The 25,483-nt window shown below is 48.4% G+C and overlaps 1 protein-coding gene across 1 annotated transcript in view; it reads right to left on the reverse strand.

The window, feature by feature from the left end:
* Positions 1-25,483, reverse strand: part of LOC144754017 (zinc finger protein Gfi-1b-like) — a 71,948-nt gene that overhangs the window by 31,966 nt on the left and 14,499 nt on the right. Inside the window, exon 3 of the mRNA XM_078641533.1 lies at positions 23,059-23,327. Coding sequence (XP_078497659.1) covers positions 23,059-23,327 — 269 coding nt within the window. The remainder of the gene's footprint in view (positions 1-23,058; positions 23,328-25,483) is intronic.

Genomic DNA, 25,483 nt, shown 5'->3' on the forward strand with positions numbered 1-25,483 from the left:
TTTAGACAATAGTCAAAAGTGTCTTGGCGCCGCAGCACTCTAAGCAACAAGACCCCTGGGGTCTGGTAGACCCGTTACCAATCTAACCCACTCCAGCAAAGAGGAAGAGTGCAGCGTTTCTGCGGGAGCCCCGTCTGCGGGCACTCGTAAGGCTCCGGTTCTGCTCGGTGAGTTGGCTACACGCGTAAGGTACAGCAGCACTCGGCAAATGCAGGCTCTCCTCGAGTCGTCTCCAGCAGCAATCAGAGGTATTGCCACTCTCATCCTGAACAGTTATGTTATGTTATAAGCTGTTTTGTAACGCGCTCAATTACTGCCGGAGTATCCTGGCGCGGTATACCGCTGGGGAACCCGTACTGGCTTTCCCTGTGGGATGGTCCCTACTGGGAGTCCCCAAGGTGAAGCCAGGCATCCCCGGCGTTGATGGGGCCGTTGTGGAGATTAGGCAAGCTAATGCCCAGAGTTGGCGAGTGGGACCCCTGGTTAGAGTAGGCACCGAGGCGGGAATTATCGAGTCCGCTGACCCTGGTCCACGACCCTGCCGCGTCGGGAATTGAACCCTGGTCCCGGGCCGACTCCTGCTTCCGGGTCTGCCGCCTCTAACCAGTGAGCCACACCACTCCACAGTAAGTTATGTGCTGTCCAACAGGGGAGGGGGGTTGGTTCTGATGCTCCTGATCTGGCTCCCAGCAGGGGCGGCTCTAGGCTCATGGCGGCCCTGGGCAGGGAGCGTAGGTAGGGTGCCTCGGAAAAGGGGGTCCGGGTGGGGCCCCCGAATCGCTGCCAGGGGCTGCCACGCAAATATGTATCCATCCTCAGAGAATTATTATATTAAGGATATATATTGGCGTGGCGGCCCCTGGGGTTTGGCGGCCCTGTGCAGGTGCACAGCTTGCACATGCCTAAAGCCGCCCCTGCTCCCAGTGATGTGGCGATGTGTCCACGGCGTCCTCCCTCTCTCTTCGGGTCAGATGCAGTCCTCGATGCTCCTCATGACCAACAAGTCATCACGGCTTCACAGTTCTCAGGCATCATCCTGATCCTTACAGCACAAATATTTCCCGGAGCCTCTCCGGGCATACATAGTTGCCGCACCACTGCCACCCAGGGACCGACCCTCACCGCACAGCGGTCTGTACCATGGCAGACCCTCCTTGCACATGGGGTTGCCACTACGATGCAGCACAGGCTTCACCCCTCGTTATTAGGCAGTAACTTTCACAGCAGCCGCTCCTGGCATACGGGGTCACCACAGCAGTGCTGCACCGGCTGTGCTCTCACCGCACGGCACACTTTCCACGACTATCTTTACGGAGGCCTTCTCCTGGCATTCGGAGATCACCGAATTAAATCTGCACACAGGCAATGACCCCATAGGTGCAATAGTCGTTTCCTGACACGGCTCACTAGGAGTCCACTCAACAGACCTCAACAATAGATCTCACTCCCTCCATTCTCTCCTCTTCCTCACAGTGCACGCTGGTCTTGGCAAGCAGGCAGGCACTGGTGCTTCAGAGTAGGTGGTCTTGGTCCCCAGTCCTGGTCAAAGTGAGAAGTCTTGCAGTGCTTCCCCTCTCAAACAGTCCACCTCGCTGCTTGGTAGATGAGACTTTTTATGGTCTCAACCTCCCCTACCGATAGTCTATCTCCAGACACCAAATGTGATTTTGGGCAGGGCCGGCTTTAGCACTAGTGATGCCCCGTGCAACAAACATTTTTGAAGCCCCTACACCCCATGACCGCCTCTTCGGATTCTCTCACTACTACCGGGCAAAAGTGCCGCTCAGCTCTCCAATCATAAGTTATTACTAAATGTAGCGCCCCCTCCACAGGTCAGCGCCCAGTGCAGACGCACTGGTCGCACTGCCCTAAAACCGGCCCTGATTTTGGGTCTCGGTCTTTGAAGTTTTATGTTGGAGGTCTGCTTGTTTTGCAGTACACACCTCTCCTCTTGAAATGGCATCTGTCACAGCAGGAGAGACTTCGAAGCTGATAGTCCCACAAAACAGACCATGGGACTGACTGGTGTTCACACCATCTGTATGTCAGCCACAGTGACGTATATTAAAAGGCTCTCAGCCCTACTCTTTAAGGTTCCCTTATCAGCCCCATCTCCTTCCTGAGATGTGTCCAGGCACCTTCCTTGCGACATATCACAGAGACAAAGAGCAGTCTTTGAAGTGTGTCCCACCCAGCTCACAGGAGTGCAGCAAGACACACATCTGTCGGCGTGATTCCTCTACCCCCTCATGACTTCAACAGGCAAGCCTGGTGAAACCCAGAGTCGTCCATGTAATGTACCATTACAGGCAGACTTGTGTGAGAAGTTAGCCTGGCATATGATGTCCACTATTCTAGCGGGCACCTTGCACCAGTCTAAACGACCCTTATTGATGGTGGTTGTAAAGTCAACCTTATAGACAAGCTATCCTAGTGGTAGCATGGACCAGCTGTCTTAGGCTAAAACTTCAGAGAGCATGTGAAGCCAGCTGTTTTACCAATTATAATCCCTTGAATACCAAATGAAAGGACACCACACAAGGTATATATCAAATATATATGTATTTATTCTAAACAGAACCCCTCTGCACTCTTTATGAGGTCAGAGGTAAAAGCACAATTCAAGTTACTTAATTAGCATATGATAAGTTGCACAATATACAGTAATGCCCTAGGGGCCTCACAAACCATATACTAAAATAGTGATATAAGAACCACAACAGAAATAGTAAGTAGGCCTAGGGCCTAGGAAATCGCTGGGGCTACACTAAACAACCAAAGGTTAGGAAGTAGGAGACCCACGGGAGACGCGTGCAGTGTCTAAACACAGTCGCGAGTTACTATTGACTTATAATGGGAAACGTAAAAGTTACAAAGTTACTGTTTAAGGGCACTTCCGGAGGGACTATGACAAAACCCCTTTAGACTAGGACACTTCAAGAGTCAAGACCCACGGGAGCACCGGAATACTCGTGTTACCTCACCCAGGGAAGCCGGGTGCATAGGTGCCTTTTGGTGTCGGGTTTCGTCGATGTTTTCAATAGAGATCTGCAAAGAAGTGCTGCAGGCGACCAGAGGAAAAGTATCCGGGTGGATCCAAGGGTGGATCGAAGAACTGAAGAACCTGAAAGCAGAGGGGACAGAGTTTGGGTCACTACCAGTGACCAGGAAGGTACCAGGAAGGAACCAGGCAATGTTGCGATGATCTCAGGTGAAGAGGTGAAGCTTGTCTCTGCAGCCACGAGGACCAGGAGGTGTCGACAATGACCAGGAGCTGGATTCCAGCTGCCCCACAAAGGATCTAGTTGACTGCAGTGTTAGAATCCGGATTAGACCCAACAAGCCTTGGCAAACGCAACCCACGCAGGAAGTGAAGATTGGCTTCGGTGCAGACCAGCAAGGTCTGTAGAGCTTCTCATTTGCAGGGAAGCTGGAGCAAGCCTGGAGCAACCAGGAAAGCAGTTTGGGTTTAAAAGAAAGTCTTCAGAGGGCTAACTAGCCAACGGGCTAGCAACCAGGAAGACGCATCAAGCTGAAATGCAAGAGCAGGCCCCACGCCACACTCAAGGAGTGTGGAGGGCTGAGCTTCGGTGCAAATGGTGCTCGGGTCTGGGGCTTCTTGTGCCCCAATGCACAATTTCGAGATACTTCATGAGTTGATGCAGTTAGCAAAATGCAGGATGTCCAGAGTGTCTGGTCCCACGTCTCTCGTGTCCACCACGGGTCTCAGCTTTGCTGTGGATGTGGATCGGAGTCAGAGAAATCTGGAAGTCCAGTTTCTGTGTCGCTGAGTCTTCGGGTTCCGGCAGGAGCATCGACAAAGCAGACTGGCAAGTTACTGGTGGTGCCTGTTTGCACAGGGTGGTCACTCCTTGACCACAAGGGAGATGTCTTCAGTGTTCTAGTCAGAATAGAACGTCGAAGGTCCAAGAGTTCTGTATCAAAGTTTCGTTCCAGGATAATCTAAAGTCCTGGGGACACAGCTCTTATACTTATACTAGGAAAAGGGGCTAGATTACCTGCTAGGTCCCTCCTATGGGTGGACCTGGGAAGGGGGTGGTTACACCCCTTTCCCTTTGTCCAGTTTCACGCCAGAGCTGGGGCTGGAGTGCCCCAGCAACTGGTTTGAACCGGGCTATGTATGGAGCACCTTGGTTGCCCCAGGCAGTCTCTCAAAAAGCATCTGCTGATGCAGCCCTCCCTGCCCCAATACACAAAACCCTGTCTGGGGAGGTGCTGGCACCTCCCTGGACAGGAAACCTATTGTCCAGGCTGCCCTTGCTGGAGTTTCACCCAGCAACAGGAGGTTAGACTCGTGTCTGTGGCAGCAGCATCCATTTTGTGATGCTGAAGCTTTGTTTTACTTTAACCGGGGTTAACAGTAACTACATGTCTTCTCCCTCTAGAAGGGTGGAATGCTACCCCCGCCACCAGAATTGGTGGGGGGTGGTAGTATTCCAAAGTGTTTGACACCTTACACAACTGTTTTGATAAAGCCAAACAAAAGTTAGCATTAACTGCGAGGATTATAATGCACTTAAGAGTATATGGTATGGCTATATCATAGAACAGCTATAAGGAGATGGTTCCGAAAGCTACAGAGGGGCTAAGCTCATGCTAGGGCACCCTCTCACATAAAACCAAGCAATCTGCCTCCAGGATCTATAAGGCCTGCTATAGGAGTGACTGTTAGAAATGGGATTTCAGGTTGGCTAAGGCTTGCGCCAAAGTCAGGCAGAAACCACCATTCTAAGTCAGGGCAAGGAACCCCTGCTCACCCTCTTGGTAGCTTGGCACGAGCAGTCAGGCTTATCTCAGAGGCAATGTGTAAAGCATTTGCGCACGCACCCCCAGCAACACCATCCCAGGCCCCCCACAAAAGGAACTCCACCCAAGGTTATATAAAAAAATAGCCTTTGTATTATCAGAACACATCAAAATCATAATCACAGGATGTACATTGTGCCATAGGCACGGGCAGAATTTACAGGGGATTATATACATGGGACAGGGTCAAATGGACCACTGTCAGGAATAAGCACTTTTAGAACTAGCACTTAGAACATAGAACAAGCAGAAGCTTCACACATGATGCATAAAAACACATTCAGAGGTGTCAGTAAGACACATGACGCATACAAACACATTCAGCGGTGTAGGAAAAACACATGATGCATAAAAACACATTCAGCGGTGTCAGTAAGACACATGACGCATAAAAACACATTCAGCGGTGTAGGGAAAACACATGACGCATAAAAACACATTCAGTGGTGTCAGTAAGACACATGATGCATAAAAACACATTCAGCTGTGTAGGGAAGACACATGATGCATAAGAACACATTCAGCGGTGGCGAAACATACTACACACAGTACATTTCCTACCACCCAAAGCATTAGCGCACACATCATAATAGCACATAAATCACATTTAGCGCAGAAATCACAGTTAGCACATATCTCACATCAAAGTCCAGGTTGCGCCACTGCGCCAAAACCTAAACGTAGCAGCTGCCCACTACTTGCTGGGCAGCTGGGGGACAAGAACAGGGCCTAAACGCTGCAGTTGGCACTAAGTGCTACGCAGCTGGGGAAGGCCAAATTAGGGGCGAAGGAGTGCGACTCACTCCTGAGTCCAAGTAACAAGTCCCCTAGAAAGAAAACCTAAACGGAGCAGCTGCCCACTACTTGCTGGGCAGCTGTAGGTCAAAATGGCGACAAGGGCACTCACTGGCCCTAGAACAAAACTGCACCAACTGGGAGCCTTCTATGTTCTGGAGCAATCATATGCGCCCTTCTGGGAGCCCTCTAGGCTCAGGAACAAATGGGCCCCCGGTTGGAGCCATCTAGGCTCAAGGGATACTGGGGCCTCGAGGGAGCCATGTGAGCGCTGGAGGCAAAAATGCTGCCATCCTGATGGGGAGCGGCCCGCTACCTGCTGGGGCCGCTCTACTTCCCGTAATGCCCCCCAAATGTGTGGGCATAGGTAGAAGCCTCTCGTGGGCTCGAAATTCAATGATGCCCCCCTAAACGTAGGAGTGACCCGCTGACATCCGGGGCCGCTCTGGCAAGGGGCACCACTCGGGTGCCTGAGGGACCCCCACGGGGGCCCCTTCACTTGGATTTGCCCATCGCTAGGGCCGGCCCGCCACTGCGGGCCCGCGGTGCAACATGGCCTCACCCCCGCTCCAGCCGTCCCTGCTTACCGGCGGTAGCGCTCGGCGGGGCTCTCTCTCCTCATGGGAGCCCTGCCTTCAGAACGCGCCCGCTCTTCACCCCACTCTTCACCCGGTCCCCCATCTCGGGACAAGGACTTCAGTGTGGAGCCGCAAGGCTCCGGGTTAACTTCTTTTCCGGGGCTCCCTCTTGGAAATGGGATTGGGAGCCCCGCAGCATTCAGCGGGTGTCGCTGGCGGCCCCGGGGCTCTCCCTAATTCATTGGAGCCCCGGGCGGCCATCACTCGGTCTGCTTCTCTTTCCGGTCGGCGGCGGCGGTTGGGACTCCCTGCCGGATCGCAGGCCCCACCCACCTCCCGGCCAAAGGTGCCTGACTTCCAGTTTCACGGAGCAAGGCTGTGGCGGTGATTTTCTTAACGGCAAATGAGGGGTGGGCACCCTCGGTAGGCAAATAAAATGTAAAAGCGGGTTGGGTACCCGCTAAGGTACACAAACACGGGGTGGGCACCCGTTCTGTAAATAAGTAGGTTTTTCAAGAGCGCAAATGAGGGGTAGGCTCCCTCTGAATGGGATGATGAAGCAGGGTGGGCTCCTGCTATGAAGGGGCCAAAGAGGGTGGGTCCCCAGGCAGGGGGACTCCCTCACACACAACGCAGCCCAGCGCTGCCTGCTCAGCCCCCAGGCTCCCAAGGCAAAAGACAGCGCAAAAGTCCTGAGGCAAAGAAAACGGTCTAAGGGTCCCAGAAGAACAAGAAAGGATCCTGGGGCAAGGAAAATCCCCTAGTCATTCCAGACCAGGCAGAGGGGTCCCCAAGAAGTCTTCCAGCATCCAGGGCATCCAGGGGCTGGGCAGGGCCCAGGGAGGCAAGCCTTCCCCTGAGCCCCAGCAGCAGCACGCCCCTGGTAGATTCAAGTCAGGAAACAAGAACAATTTACAAGAGGTCACAGCCTCTTTTTATACACACAATTCCTTTGTCTAAAGGTGCAGGCAAGGGGCGAACCAGATACAACTGGTTCCTGAGCACTTTGTTTTGCTCAGCCCCTCTGCCTATTCACAGGATGGGTCAGGGACATCAGACACAACACAGGGGGTGGAGCCAGCATTGTGAGGGGGAAAGCCCAGCCCTATTCAGGTCCCAGGTGCAGCCCCTCCCTGCCATCATATGCAGATCTCCCCATTCACCACCGGGTCAGACCCTTCCAGACTCCAGGAGCCTGGCACACCAGCCAGCTCCAGCCAATCACAAGCCAGCATATTCACTGCACAGACACACCAACTTCTAGAAGTGGCACTTCCACACTAGACACATGAACGTCGCACACATCATCGCACAGCATTCAATCTCACGAGTCCGCACATACCAAACTCGCACTTGCCCTCCCCACGGATCAGGAATTACCATGGACACACACATTCCCCATGCACTCCTATGGGAGGGCAGGCCAATCTCACACACGCATTCAGAGAGCACACGCACTTTACACTGCGCCACAGTGCTAAAGTGCGCAAAGACCAGAAATCATTATAATTATGTAACACTAAAAGGCAAAAAGTTCAGGGGTGAACCTGCAGGAAGGGCCAAGTCCAACACAACCCCCTTCCAACCAAAACACAGGGCAGACCAATCACCATTGTGATGGACTTCCCTGCTTTGGGCGATAAAACACGGGCGCGGGCCCGCACTGCAGGGACACCCTCCGGTTCTACACCACATTGATCCATAAACAAGCACAATTAAAAAACAAATTCAGGCCCAACTAGGCTACCCCACTGGTACTCCTTAGTTGTCCACGGCTAGGACCAGGCCCTAGGCCACCCAGATACCACTGGTCCTTGCCAATCCACAGAGTGGGGGGTAGTAACCCCTGGCCTACAATAGCCATTCTCCACCCTCCTTCTCAGTGTAGTTCCAAACTACCACTGATCCTCCAACCCAGGGTCCGCACCCTCAGGCTGACCAGAGGTCACGGGCAAGAATGCCCCACCCCACCTCTACTTCTGGGGTTGCGCACTCTCCCAGGAGAAGCACCCTCCAGAACACTACTCTCCCACCAGTTTAGGACCTCTCTCCCTCCACTGGTCTACCACCTGGGATACAAATTCACCAGATGCACAGGGGTCAGACCAATGTTCCCTCTAATATTTTTCTTCTGTGTGCGGCAGTGTAAGGTCTATGTGCGCTGGAACCAAGGCTATGTGCGCCAGTAACCAGACCGCACGTGTGGGTGCAGCGCCAAATATCACTCCAAACTTGCTTAAAAAAGTGAAAAGACGGTGCATTTTCTCACCAACAGATCCAAGTGAATGTTGTTAAGGCAGGTTTGAAACCGTCCCACGTGTCAATTTGAAACCTTGGTGTGGAAATTGACAATATGTATGTACATAAGCGGCGTTCATTTGTGTTCACCCTCGTCACTATTGGAGGAAAAGCGAAAATCACGAAACAGTTGCCCCGCCATCTTGTCCCCTTTTAGGCCCCATCACGAACATAGATAGTAGCCACTTTTGTGTCATGGCCTCTCTGCTCACTGCCAAATAGCCTGCGTCTCGCTCTCTCTCCCACTCCCCAGCCTCGCGAGTATTCCCCCGCGCCCTGACAGCCCCCGGTTTCTCCTGCGCGAGCCATGAACGCGCCCCTCAGCACGACCCTGCTTCCATGCTGAACCCCTGCCCCCCCCCCCCTTCACTCTTTCATCCCAGCCATAGAATAGACTCTTTCGGTAACCTCTTCCTCCCTGCCCGATTGCCCGGCCTGATCCCAGGCCATCACCTAGCCCAACAGATGCAGTTTATTACTTCCTACAGTAGGACCTCGCCTCACATCAGAAGAGCGGTGATTAATGAAGGCCTTCACACCCCTAGACCTGACCGACACCCCTGGATTCCTCCCAGGAACACCCTTCCCCTCTTCCGATGACCCCCCCCGGCTACACCTGGCCTCTCGACCCAGTCCCAGGTCATAAAACTAGGTCTCATGGACATACCCCCTCCTGCCCTCATGTCCTGTTGAGATGTCCGGCTTCAGATTGCAGTCACATGTCACATTTGGGAGGGGAAAACAACATCAGAGCGGCCGGTATGGGAATAGGCCTGGAGCTGGGATCCCAGACATGCCCTTTTTGTACTTCAAAGTGTCTTTATTGTAATAAGGAATGTTTGTGCATCATAAACCTGTGTATAAAAGACGGAGCCGTAGAGAAACTGGGGAGAGCACCTCGAGAAGATACCCTGTTGTCTGATTTGACGTGTTCTGTTCCGATCGGAAATAAACTCCTGTTTCTTGCCTTCCAGTCTCCAGCGCCTGCCTCTTTATTTGATAATCGCGAGTTGGGTGAGAAGCGGCTAACGCCGGGCAACTAGTAGAAAGGGGTAACCGACCTGATCTGCCTGAACCCTTATTTCCACATTGGCAGCTATGTTGCTGCATTTATTTTCTTAATAGAGCTGGGCTGTGGGTTGATTGTGTGCATTTGTTCAAGTTTTCATGTTAATTTCAGCTCACAAAGGGCGCTGTGATTAACATGAAAACTTTAACAAATGCAGTTTCAGGGCTGGGTTAGGGTAGGGCTGCATCAGGCTTTCGACTAACGCATTTTAATGCTAGTGTCCACATCACAGCATTAAAATGCATTAGTCCTGTATTCTAGCACCCCTTTGACAATACTGCAATTGAGGTACACTGCCAATGAAGCAGCACCAGTACGCTAAAATTGTCTAACATATATGAGTATGCAACTGCGCCTTCAAATTTAGACTACTATGCATCAGAGATAGAATATTCATGAACAGTGCTGAGCAGGCCTGGCCGCTAGCAGTTTTAGGCAACAATACAAATGTCATGATAACTCCGGTGATTAATGTTCTTCCTAGAGATAGGTGGAGTTTTGTCAAGTGAAAGTTTTGACTCATGGAAAGGTAGCGCAGAGGGCTAATTTGCCTGCTGCAAATAACATGTACCATCCAGATCACAAAGTGCACATAATGTAAATGGGTCAGTGGGTCACTGCTTTTGTCAGTGAGATCCTTTTTATACGTGCAGTTTATAAGTCAAAATCCTAAAATAGAACAGTGAGCTATTAACTTTCATGTTTTCCCCAGTCTGATTACCCTATGGTTGCAAAAAGGGTTCATTTGAATAGAAACACACACCTGAGAATTCGGAAAACGTTACTTCATGCCTAACCATGTATTTGTCATGATGAAGGAGGACATTCTCTTCCTGTATCTAAACATGGGAACCTAGTCAAAACAACATACGTTTCGGAAGAAAACTTGAAAAGCAAACTTCTCAAACTCACTAAGTCATGGCAGAATATGGAGATCAAATTAAGAATAGCAGGATAAATTCTTACCCTACCAGATCAGATCTAACCTTCTAAATTCCTGCTAGAGCACACTGTTCTATCACATCGACGTCCAATGCTAAGAAGCATCCAAAAAGCAACCTGTAACGCTTTATAAAACTACAAACTTAATAACTCGTCCTCAGGAAGGGCCCAAAATACATTGCTCTACCATAGTCCTGTTATGTGACTGATAAACCTTGTCCAATCCGTCACACACAATTTCCAACCTGGGCAGCGCTAGCATAAATACATGTCCATATCAATAACATTCTTCTCCAATATGTAAGGTTTTCGTTTTCTTCTTTATTTTTCAAAATTCATGCTTTCTTCATTATAAATCCTTTCACAGTTCAGCCCAAACACAGGGTAACCAAATCATAAAGAGTTCTTCAGCAAATGGAAAGGCCAGCAGATCTTGCCAACACGTGTTTCGTCTGGCACATTAAGACCAACTACTTTGTCAGGGGTGAAAACAAACATTAAATAGTCTTAGATAATATTTGGAACAGCCCTACATTGAGCATAAAGGATCACTTTACTAGTTATTTAGAAAGTAAGTAGAAAGAACTTACAGAAAAGTGCTGAATGAAGATCACTTTCCAAATGAGGAAATGCAGGCAGTAATGTACCAGAATGAATAGAGTAAGAAAAATGAGAGAAAAGCCAACACCTCTAGTGCCAAGAAGTGCAAAGATGTGCAATAACACACCAAACATATAAGTAAGTGCAGATGAAAAAATAAAAGAAAAAGAAAATATACCCCTAGTGAACTACAGACAATACACACTTACACTATGCATAAAAAATAAGGACCAAATCAACTTACCAATAAATTATGTGTAAGTAAAGTAATGGTGGCACAAAAGAATGGAATCATCCAAAGGCCAAACGACCTAATTGTATCAAAATCCTAGAAAGGACGTATTAATCACCATTCAAAATTGCCATAAAAAAGGCTCTCAATTAGGGCAACAGAGTATGTATTGTGTTAATGGATAATGTTCTACCAACATTAGAACCAAGTTAAACGTCTGAAGAGGCAGAAGAAACTACACAGCAAGTCAAAAAAACAAGCCATTACCCTCGAAACGAGCAGGAAGGGTATATTGAAGTTAATGCAATCATACAAATAAGTGTGACACAAGACACATTGCACAAAATAATAATCATATGTATCAAGACGGAGCTGCAAAATTAATTAAGGCAGACAAGTACGACTAGCTGTTCAATATTAATATAAACGGGCAAACATGTTTACATATCCTGAATCAATATTCATAAAATATGCATATGCGTATAACAGATAAGAGCACAAGTACAAAAGCCATATACGCAAGACTCTGGTAACCAAAAATTGAACAAGTGAAAAGGTTAAAAGAGGAACACACCGCTAATCCATGGCACAATGGCCGGCACTGTAAGAAATAATAGGAAGGTAACTCGGAATGTAAATAATACCTCAGTATAGCGTTACAAGGAACAGGAAAAAGGTCCCAGAGCCCAATAAATCACAAAGGCTCAAACCTAGGGCGTAAAACACGGTGAAAATATAATCTAAAACTTGCTAAAATATAACATTCTTCATAGTAAGAGCCCGACCACCGTCATTAGCATGAACCTGCTGAGCAAATACCTCAGTAAAGTAGATTGTCGTCTATCATCTTCAAGGAGCAGTTCACTAGAGCCCAGATTCCGGTACATCACATGAGCTCTAACCTAAAGTATAAAATGTCAGAACGGTTGTCCAATCCGTCAAGAGGCTGCTAAGATTGCATTGTACTGTGCCAGTTAGATGCCCCGTTTGTAGGCTTCCTGCATGTCTTATCTTAATAGAGCGCAGCTGTGGGGTGATTTTGCGCCTTTCTTAACGTTTTCATGTTAATGGTAGCGTCCATGAGCTGCAATTAACATGAAAACTTTAAAAAAGAAAGGCACAGAATCACACCCCACAGCCCAGCTCTATTAAGACAAGAAATGTAGCAAGAATACAAACACAGGGTTTGTTTTTAGGTGATTCTAAAAGCACACGCTGTGTTTGGTGCTGCATTTGTTTTGTTCTCCAGAGTGTGGCTGAAGGACATATTGTGTGCTTTTGTTTAAAGCATTGATGTTAATTGCAGCTTGTGATGGGCTCTGCAATTAACACGTATGCTTTAAACAAAAGCACACAATGAAGCCCACAGCCACACTCTAGAAAACAAAAGGAATTTGCGTGTTTTTCGCGCTGCTTCGGTGGCGCGAATGCTCTCGGAGATGTGTGTGCGCGCCACACACATTGCAGTGCGCGCTCAGGGGCATTGATGTGCCAGGGCGCCCAGCCGCGCAGGTTCCAGGGAACACTGGGTCAGACTCCCTCTGACCCCCTTCCAGAGTTCTGCACCCTCCCAACTGGAGTGGTACCCCTAGAAGACAAACCGGCCAGGGCACTTGCTACAGTCGCCCTGCCGTCCAGGATAGGCAAACACCTGAACCTGGCTCCCCAACCTAGGGACGCTACCCTTTGGTTAGATGCCTGGCGCACCAGGACTTCTACAAGTTGAAAACAAAAATCTAAGACTTCCTCCTCTCCTTCAGCAGCAAGGCAACCACTGCAGGCCAATCCCCCATGTCAGGGACAGTACTCCTCAATACAGCTTACCCGGTTCCTTCTCTACAGGCAGAAGTTCCTTCTTGTAACTTCAGGACACTACTTACAGTTGCCCTTACGTCCAGATCTGGAAAAACCGGCTACTGGCTCCCCAATTGAGGGACGTACCCTTCGGTCAGATGCCTGGCGCACCAGGACTTCCTTGAGGGTGACATATAACTAATGTGTCACGTCACAAGTCTGCCTGTTATCCAGGACAGAAGTGGCATCACCATGGTCACTCCTTGGCGACACAACCCTTCTGGCTAGCCCCTGACCCACTGGTTCTTCCACTGGGGAGCCTATCCCCCTCGCACCCCTCAATCTGGACTTCTGCACCCTCCCAACTGGAGCGGTACTGCCAGACACCAGAACTGCTGGATCCCTGTTTACAGATGTTCCACGTTCTCTAGACACTCTGGGAGATCCTCCTCAAATGACCTATTGGTACAGCCTAGGCCCCCGACCTGATGTTCCCTTCAGAAACAATCCAGGCCCTGAGACTGGGTCTCGGGCACCTGGAGACACGCAGTCCCGCCCACTCCTTCTCCTCTGAGACAGGACGTGAGCCCCTACAGCGAGACCTAGCTGGGCTACACTTAAACTCTTCCACCACGCTGGGCTGGAAGACACCGCAGCCACTACTTTTGGAAATACTCCATCTCCTATGTCTCTCTTTTCCCAGAACCTTACCAAGTCGCACATACTCTATCTAAACAGACCACAGAAATCAAAAGCAGGCTCCACTTCTGCAGACGTTCTCAGGAAAAGTTTAACACAAGGAACCTAGGTGTCTGATTAAAAACAAGAGTACACAACAAGTATTCAGCAGGCTCCCCATCCCAGAGAACTCACACTCATTCATTCAGCAAGTTCCCTATCCCAGAGAACTCACACCACTTGTCCAGTGCAACACACCATTCATCCACCCACCCCCCAGACCGGTAAGGCAGTTTCTACCACCTCTGATTTCTCAACCTGACCACACGTGACACAGGTACCATTACTCCGGGAACGGGATGGGGAACACATGCACTGGACACATTTTTGCTGCCACCACTGGATACCACCCTTACTGGTGAATCCAGAAAACTCATACTGCACTTAGGGGGTGATCTACCCTCCCGAGCTAGGGACACCTAACTCACAGTGCACAAGAAACACATCACATTTCCAAAGAAATTACATTTAGAACAAACTTAAAAACAATAATCCCTTTCCATGTGACTATCTAAAATGCAGAGTTTTGTAGTGGAGCCAGTTGTTGCTGTGGTACTGCGCAAACACAAGTCCATATCCCACCGCTGCCACCAATGTTAGAAATGGGATTTCTGGTTGGCTAAGGCTTGCGCCAAAGTCAGGCAGAAACCACCATTCTAAGTCAGGGCAAGGAAGTCACCCGCCAAGACAACCCCTGCTCACCCTCTTGGTAGCTTGGCACGAGCAGTCAGGCTTATCTCAGAGGCAATGTGTAAAGCATTTGCGCACGCACCCCCAGCAACAACATCCCAGGCCCCCCACGAAAGGAACTCTACACAAGGTTATATAAAAAATTGCCTTTGTATTATCAGAACACATCAGAATCAGAATCTCAGGATGTACATTATGCCATAGGCATGGGCAGAATTTACAGGGGATTATATATATGGGACAGGGCCACATGGATCACTGTCAGGAATAAGCACTTTTAGAACTAGCACTTAGAACATAGAACAAGCAGAAGCTTCACACATGATGCATAAAAACACATTCAGAGGCGTAGGTAAGACACATGATGCATACAAACACATTCAGCGGTGTAGGGAAGACACATGATGCATAAAAACACAGTCAGCGGTGTCAGTAAGACAGATGACGCATAAAAACACATTCAGCGGTGTAGGGAAAACACATGACGCATAAAAACACATTCAGCGGTGTCAGTAAGACACATGACGCATAAAAACACATTCAGCGGTGTAGGGAAAACACATGACGCATAAAAACACATTCAGCGGTGTCAGTAAAACACATGACGCATAAAAACACATTCAGCGGTGTCAGAACACAGCGTGCGCAAAACATACTACACACAGTACATTTCCTACCACCCAAAGCATTAGCGCATAAATCATAATACCACATACATCACATTTAGTGCAGAAATCACAGTTAGCACATGTCTCACATCAAAGTCCAGGTTGCGCCACTGCGCCAAAACCTAAACGTAGCAGCTGTCCACTAATTGCTGGGCAGCTGGGGGACAAGAACAGGGCCTAAACGCTGCAGCTGGCACAAAGTACTGCGCAGCTATGGAAGGCCAAATTAGGGGCGAAGGAGTGCGACTCACTCCTGAGTCCAAGGACCAAGTCCCCTAGAAAGAAAACCTAAACGGAGCAGCTGCCCACTACTTGCTGGGCAGCTGTAGGTCAAAATGGCGACAAGGGCCCTCACTGGCCCTAGGATAAAACTGCGCCAACTGGGAGCCTTCTAGGCTCTGGAACAATCATATGCGCCCTTCTGGGAGCCCTCCAGGCTTAGGAACAAATGGGCCCCCGGTTGGAGCCATCTAGGCTCAAGGGATACTGGGGCCTCGTGGGAGCCATGTGAGCTCTGGAGGCAAAAATGCTGCCATCCTGGGGGGGGCGACCCGCTGCCTGCTGGGGCCGCTCTACCTCCCGTAATGCCCCCCAAATGTGTGGGCATAGGTAGGAGCCTCTCGTGGGCTCGAAATACAATGATGCCCCCCTAAACGTAGGAGCGGCCTGCTGACATCCGGGGCTGCTCTGGCAAGGAGCACCACTCGGGTGCCTGAGGGAGCCCCACGGGGGCCCCTTTATTTGGATTTGCCCATCGCTAGGGCCAGCCCACCACTGCGGGCCCGCGATGCACCATGGCTTCCCCCCCGCTCCAGCCGTCCCTGCTTATCGGCTCTCGGTGGGGAAAGGCTTCTTTCTTGGGCGGCGGTAGCGCTCGGCGGGGCTCTCTCTCCTCATGGGAGCCCCGCCTTCCCAATGTGCCCGCTCTTCACCCCGGTCTTCACCCGGTCCCCCATCTCGGGACCGGGACTTCAGTGTGGAGCCGCAAGGCTCCGGGTCAACTTCTTTTCGGGGCTCCCTCCTGGAAATGGGAGCCCCGCAGCATTCAGCAGGTGTCTCTGGCGGCCCCGGGGCTCTCCCTAATTCATGGGAACCCCGGGCGGCCATCACTCGGCCTGCTTCTCTTTCCGGCCGGTGGCGGCGGGCGGGACTTCCTGCCGGATCGCAGGCCCCGCCCACGTCCCGGCCAAAGGTGCCTGACTTCCGGTTTCACGGAGCAGGGCTGTGGCGGTGATTTTCTTAACGGCAAATGAGGGGTGGGCACCCTCAGTAGGCAAATAAAATGTAGAAGCGGGGTGGGCACCCGCTAAGGCACACAAACACGGGGTGGGCACCCGTTTTGTAAATACGTAGGTTTTTCAAGACCGCAAATGAGGGGTAGGCTCCCTCTGAATGGGACGATGAAGCAGGGTGGGCTCCTGCTACGAAGGGGCCAAAGAGGGGGGGTCCCCAGCAGGGGGACTCCCTCACATACAACGCAGCCCAGTGCTACCTGCTCAGCCCCCAGGCTCCCAAGGCAAAAGATAGCGCAAAAGTCCTGGGGGCATTGAAAACAGTCAAAAGGTCCCAGAAGAACAAGAAAGGATCCTGGGGCAAGGAAAAATCCTCTAGTCATTCCAAACCAGGCAGAGGGGTCCCCAAGAAGTCTTCCAGCATCCAGGGCATCCAGGGGCTGGGCAGGGCCCAGGGAGGCAAGCCTTCCCCTGGGCCCCAGCAGCAGCACGCCCCTGGTAGATTCAAGTCAGGAAACAAGAACATTTTACAAGAGGTCACAGCCTCTTTTTATACACACAATTCCTTTGTCTAAAGGTGCAGGCAAGGGGCTAACCAGATACAACTGGTCCCTGAGCACTTTGTTTTGCTCAGCCCCTCTGCCTATTCACAGGATGGGTCAGGGACATCAGACACACCACAGGGGATCGAGCCAGCATTGTGAGGGGAAAGCCCAGCCCTATTCAGGTCCCAGGTGCAGCCCCTCCCTGCCATCACATGCAGATCTCCCCATTCACCACCGGGGCAGACCCATCCAGACTCCAGGAGCCTGGCACGCCAGCCAGCTCCAGCCAATCACAAGCCAGCATATTCACTGCACAGACACACCAACTTCTAGAAGTGGCACTTCCACACTAGACACATGAACGCCGCACATATCATCGCGCAGCATTCAATCTCACGAGTCCGCACATACCAAACTCGCACTTGCCCTCCCCGCGCATCAGGAATTACCATGGACACACACATTCCCCATGCATTCCTATGGGAGGGCAGGCCAATCTCACACACTCATTCAGAGAGCACACTCACTTTACACTGCGCCACAGTGCTAAAGTGTGCAAGGACCAGAAATCATTATAATTATGTAACACTAAAAGGTAAAAAGTTCAGGGGTGAACCTGCCAGAAGGGCAAAGTCCAACAGTGACTTATAGGTTACTATGTGTCTATATATAAGGTAGATATAGATATACTATATCTAAGTAAGGGGTGATTACACCACCTTACCCAAGCTGAGTGATCAGCCTTTGGTGTCAGTTTAGATGACCAGCCAGGGCGCCACAGGGTCGAAACATTGACGCTTTTCTAGGTCCAGCATCACCAGGATTTTATACTAGGATAGATAGGAATCTTTGGATTGAAATCAACATCTGGCCTACTTTTGCTATCACTTGTATATATGAAAATGCTTGCACTGTATATAATGTTCGCCACCTGAGCACCAGGCACACTTGTCACTTATATGCACTGATCTTGACAGTCCATCTGTATTAACGTGTATATCATTGAATGAAGTAACTCTGATATAAATAACCTCATCAAATCTTTCCTTTTTCTTGTCTTATTCATTAAGTGCTAAAGACATTATGTTATCGCTGTGTGTCAGAGAGCCTTTTTACAGATTGCATTAATAGCATCCTGAACCTAAGTTTTTACTACCCGACAGAACCATTTTTTGATTAACTATAAGCTTACCAAGGTTCTGAGGGACACAGGGTCTCCTCTTTTTGTTAAGTACGTCAATCTCGTGCCACTCCAGGCACACAAACTTTCAGCACACATCTTCACTCTGCGCACACTGCTCAGTACTGTAGCCTTTCTGAATTGTGCCATACAAACAGCACACACATTCACCATGTGCCCGCTGCATAACATTACACCCTTTGTGCAGGAAGGTGCCCATTACTGCACAAAAACAATCCTGCATGCAACAGAGGCACCTTGGCACCATGGTGCAAGAGTGCCTACATTGGCGCGCGGCTGTCGAAACAGCGCCAGCACATGGAGAAAGGATAGGAATGCACTGTATTGCTTAATTACTGTGCATTCCGGCCCTTTCGCTTTGGCGTAGGGCAGCACAGCAAGATGCCCTGCTGTGCTGCCCTACTCTAAAATCCCATAAATAGCCCCACAACACAGCACCTTGAAACCAGCCCCCTCTCATACCAGCAGGGGGCACCAGTCCCTCTCACACAAGCCTGATGGGCTCCACTCTGCATTTAGCGCCTCCCCAAATTGGATGATTTTCTGTTACAGCGCTTTTGATTCAGGCCCCAGGCTGGATGTGTGTGTCTTTGTGCTAACTTTCCTCTAGCTTTGTTAACCTTGTGTTCCCTAGTGCAGAGATGTGCTCCGGTGACGCGCACCGTAGCTGCACCTTGGTTCTGACCAGGGCTCTGGAAAGTCCCAAAGTTTTTCCTCCACAGTCTTCTACTGAAGCTTTGCAATCTTTGCAGGGGTTGTGAAGCAGGGTCGACTTTAGCACTAGTGGCGCCCGGTGCAATGAGCTTTTTGGCACCCACAATGACCTCCTTCTCCATGAACTCCCTCACTACCACCCTCAGACATCATTTTTTTATAGCGCTACTCATAGTTCACTCACACTCAGTTCTGCGTCCTGCATGGTACACGTTCTTTGCAGCAGGCACATTAACCCTGTGTGCTACTTTAGGATGAGTCAAAACAGCCACTAGACAAAACTCCTATCTCTTTCCAGCAGGAACATTAATCACCAGATTTATCTTGACATTTTTATTGTTGCCTGAAAACGGCCGGATGCACAAGGAACTCAGCAACACCTGCATTTAAACCCATATGTTATTTTTAAACACAGGACACCGTGATGTCAGTGCCTGGTGCGGCTGCACCGATCGCAACACCTTAAAGGTAGCCCTGTTGAGAAATAAGAAGTATAAATTGCTGGCAATAAAATCGACATTATTGTTTTTCAGGAACAAAATGCCAGCAGAGGAAGACTTATTTTCCCAAAATATAATTTACAGAAATTCTTCTTTAAGCCTAGTTGTGCGAGGCTGGTATAACTCTGCAACCTGTGAACTTTACAACAACTTTGGAAGCCAGGTTAAAACTTCTCCCACCTCTATTAACAGCCCATTTTTTCGATGCGTAGCTCTGCACCGTAAAGTTTGTATAACTGCTGCAAGCATTAGTTTTAGGGCTCAGATCATTCAGGTTAGCAATTTTGAACAATTGAATATTTAATTGTTTATATGACAAGTGTTTGAATGAAACATGTCTGTCTTTCCCTGTTATTACGGCCTCTCTGCAACCAGCTCTCTTCAGCCACCCAGTGAAGTCCTCGGTATGGACGGGTTGCCTCATGAGCCCTGATGGATGTTAATTCACCAAGATGCAAGGGGTACCGGAAGTGACGCCGCGCACCTGTTCCCTCCCTATGATGTCACAGACATGACACCATATCCTCCCTCCCTCCCAGAACAGCCTCCTTTAGGCTACTGAGGGGATAAGAGACAGGTGGCGTGGTGTGGGAAGGACAGAAAGTGGACAGGGCTCAGGTTAACGGATGTATGACGTTACAACGCACACTTTTACAACTCATACCTTTACAACGCATTTTTTACACCGCAACATTCATTACAACGCACACCATTACAACGCATACCATTACAACGAATTCTTTAAAAATACCTTTACAACGCATACTACATTTACAACGCATACCATTACAACGCATTACATTACATTGCATATAAGGTAAGTGTTGGATAGTGTAGGGGTTAAAATTACTATTCTAACTCCAGGGGGTGCAACAGTAGGGAAAGTTTTGGATAGTGTAGGGGTTAAAATTACTATTCTAACTCCAGGGGGTGCAACAGTAGGGTAAGTGTTGGATGGTAAGTTTTGCGTTGTAATAGTATGCGTTGTAATGACTGCGTTGTAATGGTATGCGTTGCAGTGGTGTGCATTGTAGTGTCATGCATTGTAATGACTGCGTTGTAAATGTATGCGTTGTAATGGATGTTGCGTTGTAAAAGTTTCGTTGTAATGGTAGTGCGTTGTAAAAATTGCGTTGGCAACGTTGTATACCTAGGTTAACAGCTGGGTGGAGGCGAAGCACAGGCCTACAGGGGCTGAAGGATTGTCCATCCAGCCCACTCCATCCAATCCTGGCGCTTCTGTCATGCTGGTTGCCAGCTTGAGAGTAGTGCCAGGATTGGCTAGGGGAATTAGCTGTAGGCTGGAGCCCATGGAGCTGACAGAAGAGGCACTGGAGCGAGGAGGATGTCCGACGTGCAGCAAGCAAGGTAAGTGACCGCATGCACCCAACCACCAACAACTCTGTTGCCTGCCCCACCGATCCAAGTACTTGCCAACCGCCCCTGCATGAGAAAGCGTAAAGTTGGCCCAGTGGGGTCTGTAGATGTGATTTTTAGGTGGGAGGGGACACAAGGGACCACAGATAAACGGATGGGGCTGCATACAACGAGTGATCATGAAGAATGTGCACGTCTGTTGTATGTATATGTTTATATATATTAATTTTGGGCCATATGTATCAAAATGTTCATTTGCGATTCTCAAATAGCGATTTTTTGCGCATCGCTATTTGAGAATTGCAAAACGCTTATGTAGGATTTGCAAATAATTTTGCAAATCCTACATATTCCTTAATTGTGAATTGCAAATTGCGATTCGCAATTAGGGAATACCTCCCCATTCATTCCTATGGGCCTAGAGGCACATAGGAATGAATGGGGAGACATTCTCAATTTGCGATTCTCAATTAAAGAATCGCAAATTGAGAATGCAATTTCAAGGGTGTCAAAAGGACACCCTGTTGCACCCCTGATATGTGCATGTGTGCACATGTGGCACACATACATGCCATAAGGGAATGTATGTGCGCCACACAGCACTTTGAAAAATGCAAAAAAGTGAATTTTTCAAAACAAATTGCAAATTACCACCAACTTAAAGTTGATAGTAAATTGCTATTCCTTAATGCCAAATTGCACTTTTTCTGTGCTTCTTACATTGCATTTAAGGAATCTCAAATTGCAATTCCTTAAATGCAATCTCAAAATAGGGAATCGCCAATTTTGCGATTCCTTATTTTGCGAAGCAGTTTTTCTTTCATACATACCACTAAGCCCAATTGCGATCGCAAACGCTGAAATTCTGTGAATTTCAGCGTTTGTAATCACAATTTGGAATGATACATATGGCCCTTAAACATTTCAAGCAGACTGTGAATTAAACATTACTATGGTCAGTGGAGGGGGCAAGGTCTTCAAAGTGTCTCAATCACTCCTGTTCTCTTCTTCACAGGACTCTCTTTTGCAGTCTATTTTTAAGACGTGTCGTACGCCTCGCCCCTTTCCTCTTCAGCACCCTCTTGTCACTCTGTCCTGCACGTACTCCCATCTTCTCTTTCACTTTACCACCCACCCACACAAATACAACGCACCCACACACCCGTAAGCACCCAACTTTCTTGAACTTTCACCCTGCCAATATATTGACAGCTGAGTACCTCCTTCACATACTTTCGCATATACTCACAGTTACAATTGGCACCACTGTCCATTGCTATGTGACCTTTACAGAGAGGCCAAGGATTGGATGAGCATGTATTCCGAATCCCTTGCTGACCCACTGGCAGGTATTTTGAGACATTTGCACTGCGTTCACCCTGATTTCTCTAGCTCTTAATCGTGGCCCTCTCACAACCTGAACTCACAGTGGTAGATAGAAGTGGCTTTTTCACACTACGCATTAGAGAGTAGTATGGTGCATGAAAAAAACTACAGAACCACGCCATCCTGGAGAAAAAAAACAAATACTCTCAGAAAATGCAAAAGTACGTAAAACGTGAAATGTGAAACAGGAACAGCCTTGCTCTTCCCAGGCTGACAGGGCAGTGTCTGATGTGCTGACTGTGGCTGTCGCTGGAGGTGGGGCCCCAGCGAGTCTTCAAACTGACCTCCTGACCCCTGGCTGTTCAGGACTTACACTTCTAGGTGAGTACGGGTGGGGGGTCCACTCTGGAGGAATCCTGGTGAGAATGTGCACTGGAGCTTGAGGATGATGGTTTCCACTGGGGCGTGGAGATGATCTTTTATTGACAATTCGTTCTCGGTTTGTGCCAGTCCTTAATTTGTAAAATATTAAGTGCCAGGGCTCTCATTAGGAGGGCACTGCAGCTAGCATCACACATTGACACTGCCAGCACTGCCAATGATAGTAACAACACACCTACTAACCACGACATGCCTACAAGTGTGACAATTTGGACTATTTCAGGCCCCAAATCTATTAACAATGGCTTGGGACGCAGGTAATAGTCATATTTAATGTAAATTAAATTAATAAATTAACTGTTGTTGTGTTCACCTCTAAATTAGCCAAACTGGGCCACCTTGTGGCAGACTACAAAAGCGCCAGTGTTCACAATTAAGTTCCGGTGGCGAGCCCAGGAAACCACCGGCTCAAATTAAGCACAGGTTGTGATCCTCCAAGTGCTACCCCGAGACGCTGTGTACAGGGTACACAAAGTGCAGAGACCACTTACCTTGTTGCACTTGACGCAGTGGTAGGACTCCATGAGGGGTGAGTACCGGGTGCAGTAGTCGATGGGCGGCTCGGGGTCGGCGCTTGGTCCCAGGCGGCTTCCGTAGAGGTTGATGGAGCGCTCCAGCAGGGCGGGCTGTGCGCTGGGGGTCATCTGCCTGAAAGAGGGGTAGGGCGGGCAGTAGGAGTCCCACGGGAAGCTGGGCTTGTAGTAGGGTACCATGGCGGGCGAGCTGTAGGCCTTGATGGGCAGAGGGACCAGAGGTGGATCTAAGAGGAAATGGATTCTCGTTAAAGTACAGAAACGTCTATGCAACCAAGTTTTTGATCCCATTTTAGATAGATGCTCCACAGTTAAATTCTCCAACACTAGAATGCACTCACAATTCACCTCTGCCATTCGCCGCAAAGCCTTGTCTGATATCTGGAGGCTTTGTAATTCTGATCTACAGGAATATACTTTTTATTCTCCTCCTCATAATTCGCAGTCCAGAATAGACTATCTTTTCTTCAGTAAACCTCTATCCCAACTTGTCTCACACTCTGAAATTGGTTCTATTCTGATTTCCGACCATGCTCCTGTCTTTGCGGACTTTGATTTGCTCCCCTTCTCTCCTCATTCTGGCAGATGGCGTTTTAATAATACACTACTTTCGGATCCTAATTTCACAGGCCAATTCACTTTTTTTGTGACTGAATTCTTCTCTCTTAACTCTTCCCCAGACTCTTCTCCAGTAATGATCTGGGATTCTTTCAAGGCGGCGGCTAGAGGTTTTATTATCAACTTCGTTTCGCGGAAAAGAGAATTCTTTGAGAAACAACATACTCAACTATTAGCTGAAATTAAACATCTAGAATACTCTTATTACCGTACGAATTCCGACACTTCCTTAAAAAAGTTTATTGCAGCTAAAATATCCTTTAATAAATCTTCCACAGAAGCTGCTTCCTCTTACCTTTTGAAAAGTAGTGCCCGGTACTATGGAGGACAAAACAAGATGGGCAAATTGCTTGCGAACTAATTAAAAATTCGTAAAGAACGTACAAAAATTGAAGCTATTCGTAACAATGCTGGTGACTCATTTTTTAAAGATGAGGACATTCTCAATTCATTTGTTTCTTTTTATAAGACCTTATACACACCAGAACAACACCCTTCGTCCGCTGCGCTCTCCTCCTTTTTTGACTCACTTCTACCCCTTTACACTCAGCCTTGGACTTTTCCTCTTTGGATACCGACGTCTCTTTATCCGAAATTAAAACAGCTGTTTCCAAATTAAAAAGGGGTAAAGCCCCTGGCCCTGATGGCTTTACTATTGAATTCTATCATAATTTTTCCTCTTTATTACTTACTCATCTTCTATCGCTCTATCAATACTTTATACGATGTAACTCTTCTTCTGGTTCTTTTCAAGAAGCAGTGATTTGTTTAATCCCCAAAGAAAATAAGGACCCTTCTTTATGTAAAAACTACCGCCCAATTTCCTTGGTCAATTTGGATTATAAGATTTTTGCTAAGATTCTTGCTCTTCGTATTGACCCCATTCTTCCATATGTTATTGGACCGGAACAATCTGGTTTTGTTAAAGGTCGTCTGTCTTCAGATAATTCCAGAGTCTTTTTTAATATTCTCAGTAAAGCCTCTTCCCTTGACTATCCCATTGCTGCTGTAGCAGTAGATGCTGAGAAAGCTTTCGATAGAATTGGATGGGATTTTATGTTTCAGGCTCTTAAATGGATAGGTTTTCCTCCCAAATTGATTTCTTTCATCTCATTATTATATTCAGATCCGAAAGCCTCTATATTTGTCAATGGGAAACCTTTGTCTTCCTTTTCTTTGTTTCGAGGTGTCCGCCAAGGCTGCCCCCTCTCCCCTCTTTTATTTATAGTTGCCTTAGACCCCTTCTTAACGAAAATCAGTCTAGATGATAGAATTTCCGGTTTTAAACTTTGTACTTCACAAGTTAAATTGTCGGTATACGCTGATGATATCCTTCTTTATTGCTCCAACCCCTCTACTTCTCTTCCAGCTTTCCTATCCCAAGTCGACACTTTTTCCCAACTCTCTGGTTATCGTCTGAATTCAGATAAATGTGAGGTTCTTCCCTTAAATGTTCTTTGCCTACAACAAGATTTTATCTCAACCGGTTTTTCTTGGAAAACTACTAAGATTAAATACTTAGGCTTATGGTTCTCTTCTTCCATCCCTGACACACTGAAAGAAAATTTTGAGGCTCTTTCCAAATCGTTATCTTTTTCTATTGACCGTTGGCATCCACTTTTTCTCTCCTGGTGGGGACGCTTAGACTCCATCAAAATTATGCTCTCTCCACTCGTCCTTTATCTCTTATCCATGATTCCAGTTCATATTCCTAATTTTTATTTTAAAAAGATTGACTCCATCTTAAACAAATTTCTTTGAAAAA

The sequence above is a fragment of the Lissotriton helveticus genome, chromosome 5_1, assembly GCF_964261635.1.
Source record: "Lissotriton helveticus chromosome 5_1, aLisHel1.1, whole genome shotgun sequence".
In the NCBI taxonomy this organism is placed as follows: domain Eukaryota; kingdom Metazoa; phylum Chordata; class Amphibia; order Caudata; family Salamandridae; genus Lissotriton; species Lissotriton helveticus.